Raw genomic sequence first — 14,401 nt, forward strand, 5'->3', positions numbered from 1 at the left:
GTTGTTTACTTATGACATATGCTTGATTTCTGATTCTTACTGTTACATCACCACCACCACCACCACCCTGCCTACCCTCAGATTTGGGTGCCTGTCTCTGACAGCAGGGATGAACTAAAAGAGGCAGTGATGAGGAATAATGATGTATGGCGCTTCAGTGCTGTCTAGTACAGTTTTGTCCATATAACCAAGTTTGAAACTTAAGTATTATTAATAAATATATAAACAAACTACTTAACTTCTTTTTACAATACAATGCATTAAAGAACAAGCACTTTAGCCAGAATAAGAATTCTTTACAAACAGGATGATGAGTAGTTGAGTGTGCACAAGAAGAGTATACCCCCTAAATCAGAATATTTTATCAGAGATTTTTTTTCTTACCCTTGTCTCCCTCATGTTAGTTTGGATTTTCTGTCGTGTTATTTCTGAACTGTAAATTCTTTGAGAGGACTGAGATCTTCTTTTTGTTTATATGACACCTGACAGAATCAACTACAGACCTTTAGACCTAAAAAGACTAAGCAAATAAATATCTGATTTAGGATAGACTTTGTAGCATGTTGTAAAGAGTTCATCTAATTTACTCCAACATACTGAATCAATAATGTAGGAAGATGTTCTGCTCCGGGTATTTCAAATCTGAAATGCTGCAGAAAATACTAGGATTAGAAAAAAGAAGGGCACCTAATGTCTTAAAATGGTAAATTATTATAATAAGGTTTTTTATGATTTTTTTACAGCTAGTCGACTAGGATTGTATTCCAAAAATTCACAGGCAATCTCTGGAGAAGAGATAGATGATTTGGATATTCAGCAGCTTTCTCAAATAACACCAAAGGTTTGTTTTGATGTACTACTCACTGAATGTAGCAAAGGATACACTTACATATTGAGAAGTGCTCTTTATTCTGTGGCAAGCTAAAATGTAATTTCAGAGTGACAAATAATATTGTTCTAATAAGTATCTTTTGGTCTGACATATGACCAATATGAAAATCTATTTCTTTCAACTTACACAGTTATCTTTTTAGATACAAAAAAAATAAAGATAAAGAATAAATTGCTTCTGTCTCTTTTAATGATTCAGGGTTTTTTTTATCTTTAACTTTCATTTTGCCACTATTACTTTTTTGTATTATTAGGCCATTTTATTTCTGAGCAACTCAGTTCATTTATATACTCTTAGAGTCTGCATGTTCAGACAGTCCATTCTTTTGTAATTTGTAAGACTTGTCTGTGTTTTTAATGATTTTGATCGATCTGAGGTCACTAGTTGGGAATTTTGAAAGGGTTTATTAAGTTACTGCTTAATACTTTTTAAATAACTAAATAGATTAACCACTGTTCAAGTTATGAATGTGAAGACATAATCAAATGCAATAGAGGTTCAGGTTTAGCTATGTTGCAAAATTCTTGCATCAAAATGCTGCTCTGTTTGCAAAGGACTGCAAAATTAGACTGCAGCATGCTTGAACCTAGTGTAAGCAAGCCAAAAGCCAATATTTGCATTCAAGAAATGTGCATGTCAGCTTTCTGTCTTTTCTTAGTGACTCACAGAAACTGGGAAAAAGCAAGAATTGTGTGGCAAATAGTAATTTTTGGTTTATGTGGTAATAGGTGTTCTTAAGGTCTGTCCGCATTAAATAACTGAAATAGATACAAATTTACTTACATGTGTTTGACCTTTGACCCAATTGCTTTTCTAGGTGTTTGCTTAAAATCTTACTAGGAATTAAAATCAACCAATAAGATTGATAGCTGTATACAGTCTAAACTGATTGGTGAGAAATCTAGCTCTTTGTCAGGCTTCTTGAAAAGGAAAAATGCTAAGTGTATGGAGATTATGGAAAACTAAATTCCACATGCCCAAATTTCAATTTACAGAGAAGTCCAGATTCCAAGAAAAATCTGAAAATTGATCCTTCCAAGAATTTTTAATTCTTTAAAAAGTTCAATTGTTAATAATATGCTATAAAGTAGTAAAACTGAAATATCCTGAGTAACTTGTCACTTGTGCTGACAAGGAAAAAGGATGTTGATTGTAGAGTCAGCACCACAATTGCCTGCATTAATTTAGTCAGGAAGACCAGCAGAAGCCATTATACCTCAGTTGCTTCATTATTTTAGAAGGCTTTTAAATTGCACATTATATCTTGAAATAAGTAGCACTAACTTTGTTTACCAGAACACACTTTGAATCTTCTCTAAAATTAATGATTTCATTCAATTGAAAACACAGCTCACTGTTCAGCTAAGAGCTAACAAGAATAATCAAAGTTCGCCTTTGATTGTATTTTTTACCCTCTACCTTAAGAGAATCCAGTGCAATTCTTTACGTATCTGAAATTTTCACCACTACTTTATTACTCTTTTAATAGGTTGCAGTATTCTACAGAGCCAGTCCCCGACATAAATTGAAAATTATAAAGGTACGTCTTACAGAGGCTCAAAGCTGGACTGTTGCTGTGGGTATTGCCTTTGCTGCCTTCACTTAAACTATAACGCTACACTAACTATACATACACTAAACTATAGTGCTACAGTGTGTAAAGATGAAATCAGATGTGCATCTGATTGGGCAGTGAAGTGTACTTGAAAATATTACCTAGAAAAATGCATAGTGCCCACAAGGAATAGGTAGGTAACATTGTACTTTCTTCTATGTAGGGAGCTGGGGATTGATTCAGATTTTGTGTCATGTTGCAGTAACACAATTCAACTAGGAGCTTGAAAGAACCATATTTCTGATACTTGTCACATGAGATAAAAGGGAATGAATTTCAAGCCGTGTCTGTGGCAATGCCTCTATTCAGAAGTTAACAAAAGAAGGTATCAAAGAAGGAGGGACTCAGTGTAACAATTGGAAAAATCAGAAAAGTAACAATAAGGAGAAGTCAAAACACTGAGACCATAGGGATGCATGCAAGACTTATAAGAAGGTGATAATGGTAATATGGAAATACAGTATCTCCTATCTTTCTCTAGAGTTTTTTTCTTTCCCCTAAAGGCAATTTTTATATACCCTAGCTTTAAAATTTAGGCTGTCTGAATATACAAATGGAAGTTTAACCCAAAATCTTGTAGAACAGAAGCAACTGCTTTTTTCTTTAGGACATTACAGTGCAGCTATAAGAGATGGGGGAGGGGGAGCAGTGACACAACCTTGTATCTAGAATAATTTTATAGGATAGGTTATTTCAATTCCTGATTTAAGTTCTTTTCCCTCTCTAGTCCCTGCAAAATAATGGTGCCGTGGTAGCTATGACAGGAGATGGAGTGAATGATGCTGTTGCTCTGAAGGCTGCAGATATTGGTGTAGCCATGGGACAAACTGGAACAGATGTTTGTAAAGAGGCAGCAGATATGATCCTCGTGGATGATGATTTTCAGACAATAATGTAGGTGGCCTTTATATACATATAGCTATACTATATAGCTTTAACAAGATGTTGCCTGGGTTAAACAAATAGAAGTTTTCCTGAACTTGTAAATGAGTTTGTAGCTGCTGTAAATGAGTTTTCTGCTCAGTCATGAGTATTAGCATGTTTGGAAACGTAACTGAGGTGAAATTGAGAGTCTATTAGAGGTTAGTAATTTTCATTCAATTTTGTACTCCAGAAGCATAAAGCTAATGAAAAAATGACAGCATTCCATTCAAAGTTATGTAGATCTCTGTTTGTTTTCAACTCTTAAATGTGGTGACTTCAGAAAAGGAAAAAAATATTGACTGTTTAGATATCACAGATGAAAATAGGTTATTAGTGTCTGGTAACCAGCTGTTTGTACTTGTTCATTTTTGGTTGGTGTATTTCAAAAAGAGCTTAGCTAAACTTTTCTTATTTTGACTTTAATTCATCTGACTTTTGAAGGTAGTGACTGTTGACAGAGCTGAACTGCTGTCTGGCAAAATAGCCTTCATTTTGAAATTATGCATCAATCTCAGAACACTTCAGTTCCAAAAGTATGACATTTAACCCTTGGGAAGAAGTGAAATGGAGAAGTACAGTATAAGAAAATCTACCTATGTAGCAGTATGTCACAAGATGATCTGAGGTTGTCACACTAATTCAGCCAACAAAGATGTGCTGTTATGCAAAAACATAACAGAGAAGGGAATCATTTTAACATAGGCAGAAGAATACATAGGAAGGACATCTGTTGTAAGTACTTTACATGGACTTGGTGAGGTTTTTGCTGGATTCTCAAAATTTTGCTCACTTCTTCAGGAGAGTTCTCAATAGGAGAGAGTGAAGTGTGGTGAATGCTAAGGAAAAAAAGAAGTATGAACTTCCATAGTTTTACATATTTTCCCCACCCTTTTAATTATTTTTAAGTTACTGAAGGAATGCTGTTTGAGTATTGGGGGAGTGTAAGAAAAGAATCAGTTTTATTTGCAGCAAAGCAGGCTTGATTTGGGTACCAGAAAATCCTTTCTCACTGCAGTAATTGTGATAATGTGATAGGCAAGTTGTGACACATGCTAGGGGTTGTGAAGATGGTCTGTACATATTTCATTCTGGTACAGGAAGAATACATGGTCCTCTAAAGCCATGCTGTGTTTCTCGGGTTTTTTTTTTAAAGTGTGTGTGTGGGGGGGAGTTGTTGGTTTTTTGGGTTTTGTTGTTTTGTTTGTTTTTTAATTATCTGACTTGATTTAGATCGAAGATGGTTGTGGATTTTGAACATAGAGGAAATCTTACTCTAATAATTACATTTTCAAAGTTAAACATCTGGAAAAAATAACTTGTGATTATTCACAATCACAGAATAGTTTGAGTTCTTATAGTCAAGTTGAAAAACAATGACTGCCAAAGTTAAAAAAAACTCAACTCCATTTGTTTCTTGATGGTTTTATTGCTGCTTAAATTCGTACTTTTTTTGGTTTGTTTTAAGCTTTTCTTGGCAGTAGATTCACTTGTCTTGTAATGTAATCTTTGTTTTTAATTGCAGGTCTGCAATTGAAGAGGGTAAAGGAATTTATAATAATATAAAAAATTTTGTTAGATTTCAACTGAGCACGTAAGTTTGAAAAGCTGTCAGTATCAGAAATTTCTTGTGAATGAATCAAAGCATGAAGCAGATGCATAAATTCATGTTAATACTGTAAATTTCAAGTAGGATGCTGATACACTGTGCTTTTGAGTTTTCACTATTTTGTGTTTGGTGGCTTGTTTTATTTTTAAAGACCCAGAAGATAGTGCAGTAAACAGTGATGTGTAACTTTGTCATGGTTCTTCCTGTTGAGATGTATAAAGTCAGTTACTGAAGGGATAATGAGAAACAGCAGAGCTGCCTTTGGGTCCCTGTTTAAATGAGAAGCTGGTAGTCAGTCCCTCCTTAACCAGTACATGTATTCAAATGGAGGAAACCAGGGAATCAGGAGGTTAGTTTTTCTGAAATCCATGTACTGGTTTATGAAATGAGCTAACTATATGAAGCTGACTTCCTTTTCTTGCACATAAAGATTCATGTGCTAGCTACATAATGTGTATGTAAGACAAGAGGACAAGAGTTTATTAAGCCTTAGTTTCAAATTTTTTGTGAGTTTATCTTATTGGATCTGGACTCAGGGACATGTTTTTTCTCTTTACCATGTCATTCATGTACTTTTTTGAAGCCTTCATGACATTTCAGAGTGGTCTTAAATTTGCAGAAGTTAAAAAAATACAACAAACAACCAAAACTAAAACCGCAAATAAAACAAACCCAAAAAAGCCCCAACCCACAAACAACAAATACCACCCAAAAAACCCTCCAGAACAACACAAAATTCACAACAAAAACTCCCAACACAACAAAACCCAGAAAAGACTAATTTGTTTGCCTGCATAAACACTCTAAGGAGTGATATATGCTTTCAGCCTTACCGAGTGTCCTGTCTAGTCTTACCAAGACTGGACTAGGAATCTGCTGCTGAAAAATAACTAATCACAGATGTTCTAAGAAAGTGTGCTTACCTATTTTTGATGAATCCCTTTGTTTTTTTCTGTCCCTCTTTGCAGGGAGAGCATAATAGGGTTCACTACAGTGCTAAATTTGGAATTATTGTAAGCCTTACTTTCTTGGTTATGAAACCTCTTAATCTTGCACTCTAGCTAGTAATGAGGAGTGGTTGTAGGTATTTTTAGGGAGCTTGAGTAGTACCTTGCCTTGACTGACCAGGCAAGCCAGGGACAGGTGCACAGAGGGAGTTTGTTTACATCAGGAGTGGAAAAGCAGTTTATTTTTCAATACCATTTTTCAAATTCCACTTCTGGCACAAAAAAAGTATAGGACCCAGTTCCCCATAAAAAAATCAATTAGGTGATGGTGAGTGATAATTCTGAAATGTTACCTAAAAGTTTGGGAGGTTTTAAAATGCAAATTTGCTACCTTTTTGTTGCCAGAACAATGCTGTTTTAAATACAGACTGTGTCAGAATGAGTATTCGAAAGATTTCATGCTCTGCCTTAAAGTTCGACTTAACATCAGTCATGATTCACACTGTCAAAATATATATCTACTCTTAAACAGTTGAAGTGTTGATTACAAAGCAGTTATCAGTGGATCTTCAGAAATGTTCAATGCTGACAGTTGTAAAAATGAATTCTTTCAACAGGAGTATAGCAGCACTGACTTTAATCTCACTGGCTACATTAATGAACTTTCCTAATCCTCTCAATGCCATGCAGATCTTATGGATCAATATTATTATGGATGGACCTCCAGCTCAAAGGTAAGTAATTACTCTTAACTCTGTTAGGTTCTGTAGTCCTTTTACTTCAGCGAGGGAAATGGTTGCTTGTAAAGGAAACTGTGAAGTGTTAAACTTCAGTGAGATGTTTCAGAAATAGCAAACTTTTCTCTACAACTCCCTGAAAGGTGGATATAGTCAGGTGGGGGTTGGTCTCTTTCTCCAGATAGCAACTGACAGAACAAGAGGACACAGCCTTAAGCTGTGCCAAGGGTTGGATATTAGGAAAAAGTCTTTTTTTTAATGGAAGGAGTGATAAAGTACTGGAATTGTCTGCCCAGGGAGGTGGTGGAGTCACCATCCCTGGATGTGTTTAAGAAAAGATTGGATGTGGCACTCGCTGCCATGGTTTAGTTGAGGTGTCAGGGCATGAGTTGGACTTGATCTTGAAGGTCTCTTCCAACCCAGTGATTCTGTGTGAACTTTCTCTGTGAACTTTCTCTGTGAACTGCATATGTTTGCAGTATGTTTCTTTCTTTCTTTCTGCAGTATGTTACTCTATTTAGTTTGCTTTAGTGTCTAATTATATGGGGGCAGCAAGGATACCTAAAGATCCATGGATATGCCCATGAAACTTGCATGCAGGGTTCTGGCTTCCCTCTGGCCCTCTACTGCAAGTAGATGGAGTGAGAGATGGCGAGGAACTAGCATTAAATCCTCTTTTTTTCAACTCAGAAAATCTAATCCTTAAGTTAGAAGCAGTGAATTAATTTTATGATGATAAAAATGTAAAATGTTCTTTTAATTGTAAGCCTTGGGGTGGAGCCTGTGGATAAAGATATTATTCGAAAACCTCCAAGAAATCTGAAGGACAGTATTCTGACCAAAAACCTGATCATTAAAATACTGGTTTCATCAATAATTATCGTCTGTGGAACACTGTTCGTCTTCTGGAGAGAGGTATGACAAAAGTGCAAAACTTAGAGCAGCAACAACCTAATTTAAAAGAAATCCTTTTTATACCAGCAGTTGGAATTCAGAGTTAATATGAACTTAGTAGTGAGTAGTGAGCTTATTTAATACTAGCAGAGTAGAGAGGAAGATTTTCAAAACAGTTGTTGAAAAGTGAAATGTAGTTTTATTCCCCAATCTCTATTTTAACATAGACTTTTTCAGGTTCTAAATCTACTTTGGAGACTTTGCCCATAGAAAGTAATTATGTAAATCTTCTAACCAGATTTTGTTTTCCCAGTAGGGAAAAATGTGGGAACGTTTGGTAATGCATCGTAGAATTCCTGCTATTCCATGTGCTTTTATAAATATTGGTCAGGAGGCTTCATTTAATCATAGCTTGGAATTACAGATCTTTATAAATTGCAAGTGTGTAATATTTGCTGTATGATTTAATAAATCAGCTTGGGTCAAACAAGTTACTTTTGCTTTCATTTCCTAACTAGTAAAACTTATTTTAGAATTATTTAAATAATTTTGTTTAATTGACTTTGTTAAATTGTGGAGGGTTTAAAGCATACTAAAGCCATTTCATTTTATTTTGTTGGCAGTTAAGAGACAATGTAATAACACCACGAGATACAACCATGACTTTCACCTGTTTTGTATTTTTTGATATGTTCAATGCTTTGAGTTCTAGATCTCAGGTATGTGATTCATATTGTCCATTTACACAGTATTAACACAATAATCAGAGTTTTCTTTGAGGGAAGATCTTGCTGTGTTTGTTTCAAGTGTTTTCCTGCAGATTTACTTCACACCTGGTATTAAGCTCAGAGTTTCATGTATTCATTAGGTAGGATTTCTTAATTTAAACAAATTAAGTAATTAACTTATTTGTAATTTGGTGGTGTCCTGACAAAAGCAAGCAAGTTGTTATTAAGAGGTGAAGTGTGATGATCCTTTGTATTGCTGTGATTGTTTTTTTCTTTTCCTGGAAATTCTGTCAGTTCAGCACCTTACCAGAATGTGAAGCTTCTTGAAGGCCTTAGCTTTTATATTTTGTAATCCTAAACCCATAGTCCAAGGAAAATTTCTGAAACTGTTCTGTATTTTTTATCTGTGTATATTTTTTCATTTTAAGGAAACAAGTCTGAAATTTTGTGATAGTATACATTACTACATTTACTGTAATTTGCAGTCTTACCTGTTATGACATAGTGTAGGGGTAACCTTTTTCTGATGAACTGTACTTGTGGAATAGTGGGATCAATGTGCAAGTTGTTGACTATGAAGACAAGACTTGTAAACTATTTACCAGGGAGAAAATGCAATTAGTCTGTTCAAGAACTTGTTCTGGATTATCTAAGAGGTCAACAGTAATATTTTATATTTTTCTAAAAATTTGGGTGGAAAGAAATTGCATTTTCTTGTCCAGATAATTAAGATTACATGTACCTTGTAACATATTATTGTTTTTACAGACAAAGTCTGTGTTCGAGATTGGACTTTGCAGTAACAAAATGTTCTGCTATGCTGTCCTTGGATCTATAATGGGGCAGTTATTGGTCATTTACTTTCCTCCACTTCAGAAGGTTTTCCAAACAGAGAGCCTGAGTATCTTGGGTAAGAACAGTTCTCTCTTCAAAACTTTGCATTAAGGATTAATTTATAAATTTATAAATGTGGTGGGTGGTGGTTCTGTATGGCTGTTTGCATACAACAGGAATGTAATAAGGAATTAAATAAGCCTGATGATGCTTTTTGTTTTGTGGGTAGGGGTTTTGGGGGGGTTTTGTTTGTTTTATTGATTTGGTTTTTAAGTTTTTTGAATTGTTCTAGATGTTTTCTTTGGGAACCATTATTTAAATGCATATGGTATATAACTGATCAGTGTGTTCTTAAATTTTTATAAAGGGGCTTACTTATTTGGGAGTTTTTAATATAAATTTTGATGCAGGCAAAATTATTGACTTTGTAAGTTTCTGAGCACTGTTAATTTAACTAGCTCACAACTTTTTTCTCTAACTATAAACACCTTATTTAGAAATCCTGATCCTTTAATATTGATTGCACTGTCATAGGATAAATAAACAGGAGGATTTTAAAAAGCAATTGATGCATAATGCTGTTAGCCTCATTAAGATTTAGATTTATTACATATGTAGTTTTCTGGAGTTAAGTGATTGTAATGAAATACATGTATTTATTGTAGCATAATTTCTGATGATATTATTTTTCAGAATTTAGTTAATTATGTTGCTGAAAATGTTTATGAAATCCTTTAAAAGCTTTTAATATCTTGTGTGTAGTTATGATTTATGCATAAACTATGCATGTTAATCTTCTGGGCCTGCAAAAAATTGAACCTTGCTTAATTTCTCCTGAACTTTGCCAATGATTGGGAGAAAATTTGAAAGTCTTGTAAGTCTCATTCACTTTTAAGTCTCCCCTCAGCCTTAAAAAGCAATTTTAAAGAAGGCTAATTATCTCTTCCAGATTTACTGTTTCTTCTGGGACTCACTTCCTCTGTGTGCATAGTGACTGAGCTAATAAAGAAGTTTGAAAGAAGCAAGGAAAAGATCCAGAAACGTGGAAGTTCTTCTTCATCAACTTCATCTTTTCTTGATGTATGATGCATATTGCATTCTTGTGTTTGCAAACTTAGCGATTGCTGTCTAAAGATGTTGGAGAAAGCAAAACACTATCTGGAGGATAAAGAAATTCTGAGGGCTTTTGACAAGTCCTTTGTTTCACTGCTAATGACGAACTTCATGTTTCAAGACTGTTTAGAATTTAACTTCCAGCTGTGGAAGTAACAAATGAAATTATGCAACTTTGGTAACGTTTTTCCTCAAACATAAATTTACTTTTAAGATTGAATGGTATTGTGGGTGGGAGGGGGCAGGGGTTAATTTAAAGAAAGATCTAAGCCCAAGTCCCATTTTCTGCACTTAAAAGACATAACTGTGTAAAATCCTTCTCTTAGATATAAATATTTTAGTTTGTTTTTATTTAAAGCATTATACTATTCTACTTTTATGGTGATGGGACTTTGCTACTAATACAAGGATAAAAATATTTCAGAGGCATTCCACTGGGTTTAGAGTCTGTCACAAGAGTGCCATATTCTAGCTACTGTATTTATTTACTTTATCCTGCAATGTGTAAGCGGCTCAAGTACCTTGTGCTACAGTTTTTTTGTATCCCAAATTTGTTTTTTTTTTTTTGCACAGGATGTGACCGCTGTCGGATCACTGTTTTTCTTTTCTTTTTCTGTGATTGAAAAGCCTATACTGCAATTTGAAGTAAATGTTTGCTTTTCTTATAAGTGTGTCCTCTCTTTGTTTTAAAAGAAACTGGCATTTACATGAAGTGAACAAGCTTGTTTTGATATGATTGCAGGTAAAGGCTTTGTTTCATGCCTTGTTCCATATTGACTTTAGCTTATGACTGTGAGATCACTTAAGTGATTTATAAGACAGAAATTATTTGTAGTGTACAGAATTAGAAAATTAATGCAATAATCCTCACTGGGCAAAAAAAACCCATCCCTCTCTCAAAGAAGCTTCATTCTCCTTCCTTCTTCCTTCCTTCCCGTTCATAAAAAACCCTGATAGGGTAACTTCGAATTTTAACCCACAGAATTACTTTTAGAGCTAGAAAAGCATTATAATAGATTTGTTTTGACATTGTAAAATTATTTTTAATATATTACAATGTCTGAATACTCTAATATTCACTAATTGGACATAGTGCTTTTCCTCAAAATAGTCTTGCCCTGTTGTCATCAGTGTCATCTCATCATCCTTTCAGGAAATGCAAGGAACTATCACCTAAAGCATCTTGAAAAGAGGATGTCTAAAGATTGCTAGGGGAAGTCAAACACACAGTGGTATTTCTTTCCCTTGTAAACTTGTGCATGTGCATCTCTCCTCAGTGTAGCCTGAAAATGTGACAGTGGGATTGGCTCTGGCCCATGCTGTCACAGTGGTCATCCTGTCATTTGAGGAGGAATTGTCAGGAACAGACACTGGGGTATTTCTGCACTTGCCATTGTGACTTGACCCACATGCCATGCTCAAAAGCTGATGTTACTGGAATTGTAATTCTTCCTTTTGCCTGGAGGATTCCTAGACTTTGCCAGGAAATAGGGCTGCAGACAGGGCATGAATGCACATTCAGTCAGCTTTATACATGCAGTTCATCCATGGCTTCTCCTGACTCTCAATATGTCCATAATACCTGGACTACCAATGTGCTGGAGATGTGATTGTGTAAACACCAAGATCCTGTAGCACTTGGCCCTCATCTCTTCCTGGGGTTGTTACCACTGAGCTGGGAGGGCCTGAACAACATGACCTCTTACAGAAATGCTCTCATGTCTTCAAGCAAAAGTTTCTTACTTGTAGCAGTTCTGCCTTTCAGAAGTTGGATAAATTTGACAGTTGTTGAACAATTACTGCCTTTGGCAAGTGGGGCTGTAGCTGTTCAATATTGTAGTGTGTTCAGTATTTTAATAGAATTTCAGAACACTTTATTAATGAATAATAAGGATTTTATTAATGAAGACAGATAGTAAAAGCTGACAGTGCATGCTGATGAAGAATCTCGAACAAACTTTGATTTTGTGAAGGGACACAGCTATAGCTTTCACATAGTAAGTCTTCACTTGTGGTTGATATTCTTCCATGGGATTTGACTGCTTTGTGCTCTACTCTTGGTCTTGGAGTCCCAGAAATCTAGGTAAGTACAGATGAATGCTGGATTGTTGTTTTAGCTTGGAAGTGTCATTGCCAAATCTTTAAACAAATGTTACTAAGTGCCCCTTTCCCAGCACAAATCCCACTTTCTGACTAAGGATTTCACTAAACAAATAAAATTTCAGTCTCTTAAGGACAATTTTGCCTTATTGCAGGGTAGGCTTAGTTGAATGTAGTTCACTTAAATATGCCAGAAGTTTTGGTGCTGTGTTTTCCAACGGAAGGCAAAATACTAACAAGTAATAAATCTAGTTCAATGTCATTATATATAAAACATGCCTGGACTGAATTCCATTGCCATTATTTTGGCTCCTCTTGTGATTCATTACCACTTTACAGCAGGTTTGAGATATTTTTTTTTCCTGAGCAGTTGAATCAATAGCAGGAACTTTCCATAAAAATTAAGAGGCATTTCTTATGGGATAGAAATAAGCAACAGCTGAGTAATTTACCTGCTTCTATTGAAGCACGGAATAAAGAATTTTGGTTTTAATAAGTAAAGGCCCTTTATTTTTTAATATTCCTACAAAGAGGATGAAAGTCCTATAATGAGTCAAAAAGGAAAACTGTAGTACTTTAAATTCTGCATGGTAATCCTAGAATCAGTGATTACTTTTTTCAGCAGGACTGGGTTTTGCAATGAGTGTGTATCATTTCATTAGCAATAAAGGATAGCTGAGCTCTGCACTGAGAACATATTTCCACTACAGTAATTCTTAATTGAGTCAGCTTTCCCAAGGGTATTCTCAAAATGCCATGTGGTCATAGCAGTGTTTTTATCCCAAAGAGGAAAATTTGACCTTATTCTAGTCTTCTGAATTATCTAATTGAAAATATGACTTATCAAATCTCAAGAATTTTTACTACCTCTAGCAGTTTTCTGATGTGGGATTCAGAGTAAATGAAGATGTCTCTTCTCACCAGCACTAAGAAAGTGGACTCAAATACACCTGTATTTTTATATTTAAGACTTATTATGCATGTGACTATTTCTGATGATTAAAAACTAGGGAATTACAAGCTTGGTAAATAAAACCAAGCTCATAATGGGCTCATAATGGAGAAGAGGATGATTTGGACAATTAAGAATTTCAGTTTTACTTAGTAAAATCAGCAACTGTAACCCCTTTCAACTTTTAAATAAAAGTCATCTGATGGAAATGTGATGCTGTGGGCTGCTGTACATAGAAACCTAGAGAAATGTGTTGTGGTGTGGTTGGGTACACGTGCCATCTGCTGGTAGTTCAGTAAGTAGCAGCTTTTGTACTGGAAAAAGATCTTGCTAGGACAGGCTGTATCTCAAAACTAGTTTTCTCTTTAATGTAACATCTTATAGCTCTGTTCTTTTCTCATTGATTATTATTTGGGCAGTATCAACACTTGGCTGTATGGTACAGGAGATCTTTCCTCTAAATCCTAAGATACGGTGAGTTACTTCCATGGGAACAGAGGTAATAGGGAGCATAAGCAGGACTGAAAACTTGAGCACACAATGCAGGAATCAAGCTTGAATTCTGGTAAGTTATGGGCAAAACTTTGATGATGAGAGGTGGAAGTCATGATTTTCTTAAATGCAAGAAAAGATATGTGGATTCTAGAGAAAACCCAAATGTAACTAAATTTTACATAGGGAAAACCAATAGTTTCATAAGAAAAGTATTTATAGAAATTGACTAATTATGCTGGAAAGTTTGCTAATGCAAAACACTGAGAAATAGATGATGTAGGATTTAAAAAAAAATGATAAATTGGTTTTCAGTATTATTGTGTTGATAACAAGGGCTTATCAAGTAATTAGTGTACATAGGGGAAGTCAGAACAGGTCTGGTTTTTAATACAGCCATTGTAGAAAGAGTGACAACAGCTTAATAGCAGAGGACTGTACACCATTACTGTGACAACTACTGAGAATTAGCAAACTTGTAGAAACTTGCTCCCATGTGACAGCTTTGTGTGTGCATGTAACTCTTTCTTTAGCACATCACAGGGGGAGGAGAGAGAAATATAATCT

The 14,401-nt window shown here is 35.1% G+C and overlaps 1 protein-coding gene across 7 annotated transcripts in view; it reads left to right on the plus strand.

The window, feature by feature from the left end:
* Nucleotides 1-14,401, plus strand: part of ATP2C1 (ATPase secretory pathway Ca2+ transporting 1) — a 68,282-nt gene that overhangs the window by 53,133 nt on the left and 748 nt on the right. For 5 of the 7 annotated variants that reach the window (XM_053937447.1, XM_053937455.1, XM_053937494.1 and 2 more), the window contains 10 exons: nucleotides 744-841; nucleotides 2,382-2,432; nucleotides 3,235-3,401; nucleotides 4,954-5,022; nucleotides 6,602-6,718; nucleotides 7,489-7,636; nucleotides 8,239-8,334; nucleotides 9,112-9,253; nucleotides 10,127-10,257; nucleotides 10,864-11,151. In XM_053937447.1, coding sequence (XP_053793422.1) covers nucleotides 744-841; nucleotides 2,382-2,432; nucleotides 3,235-3,401; nucleotides 4,954-5,022; nucleotides 6,602-6,718; nucleotides 7,489-7,636; nucleotides 8,239-8,334; nucleotides 9,112-9,253; nucleotides 10,127-10,257; nucleotides 10,864-10,980 — 1,136 coding nt within the window. In that variant the 3' untranslated portion in view covers nucleotides 10,981-11,151. Of the gene's footprint in view, nucleotides 1-743; nucleotides 842-2,381; nucleotides 2,433-3,234; nucleotides 3,402-4,953; nucleotides 5,023-6,601; nucleotides 6,719-7,488; nucleotides 7,637-8,238; nucleotides 8,335-9,111; nucleotides 9,254-10,126; nucleotides 11,152-14,401 lie in introns of those variants that run through there. The other 2 variants (XM_053937466.1, XM_053937482.1) reach the window with 2 other exon arrangements.

Source organism: Vidua chalybeata, chromosome 1 (genome assembly GCF_026979565.1).
Source record: "Vidua chalybeata isolate OUT-0048 chromosome 1, bVidCha1 merged haplotype, whole genome shotgun sequence".
Taxonomy (NCBI): Eukaryota; Metazoa; Chordata; class Aves; order Passeriformes; family Viduidae; genus Vidua; species Vidua chalybeata.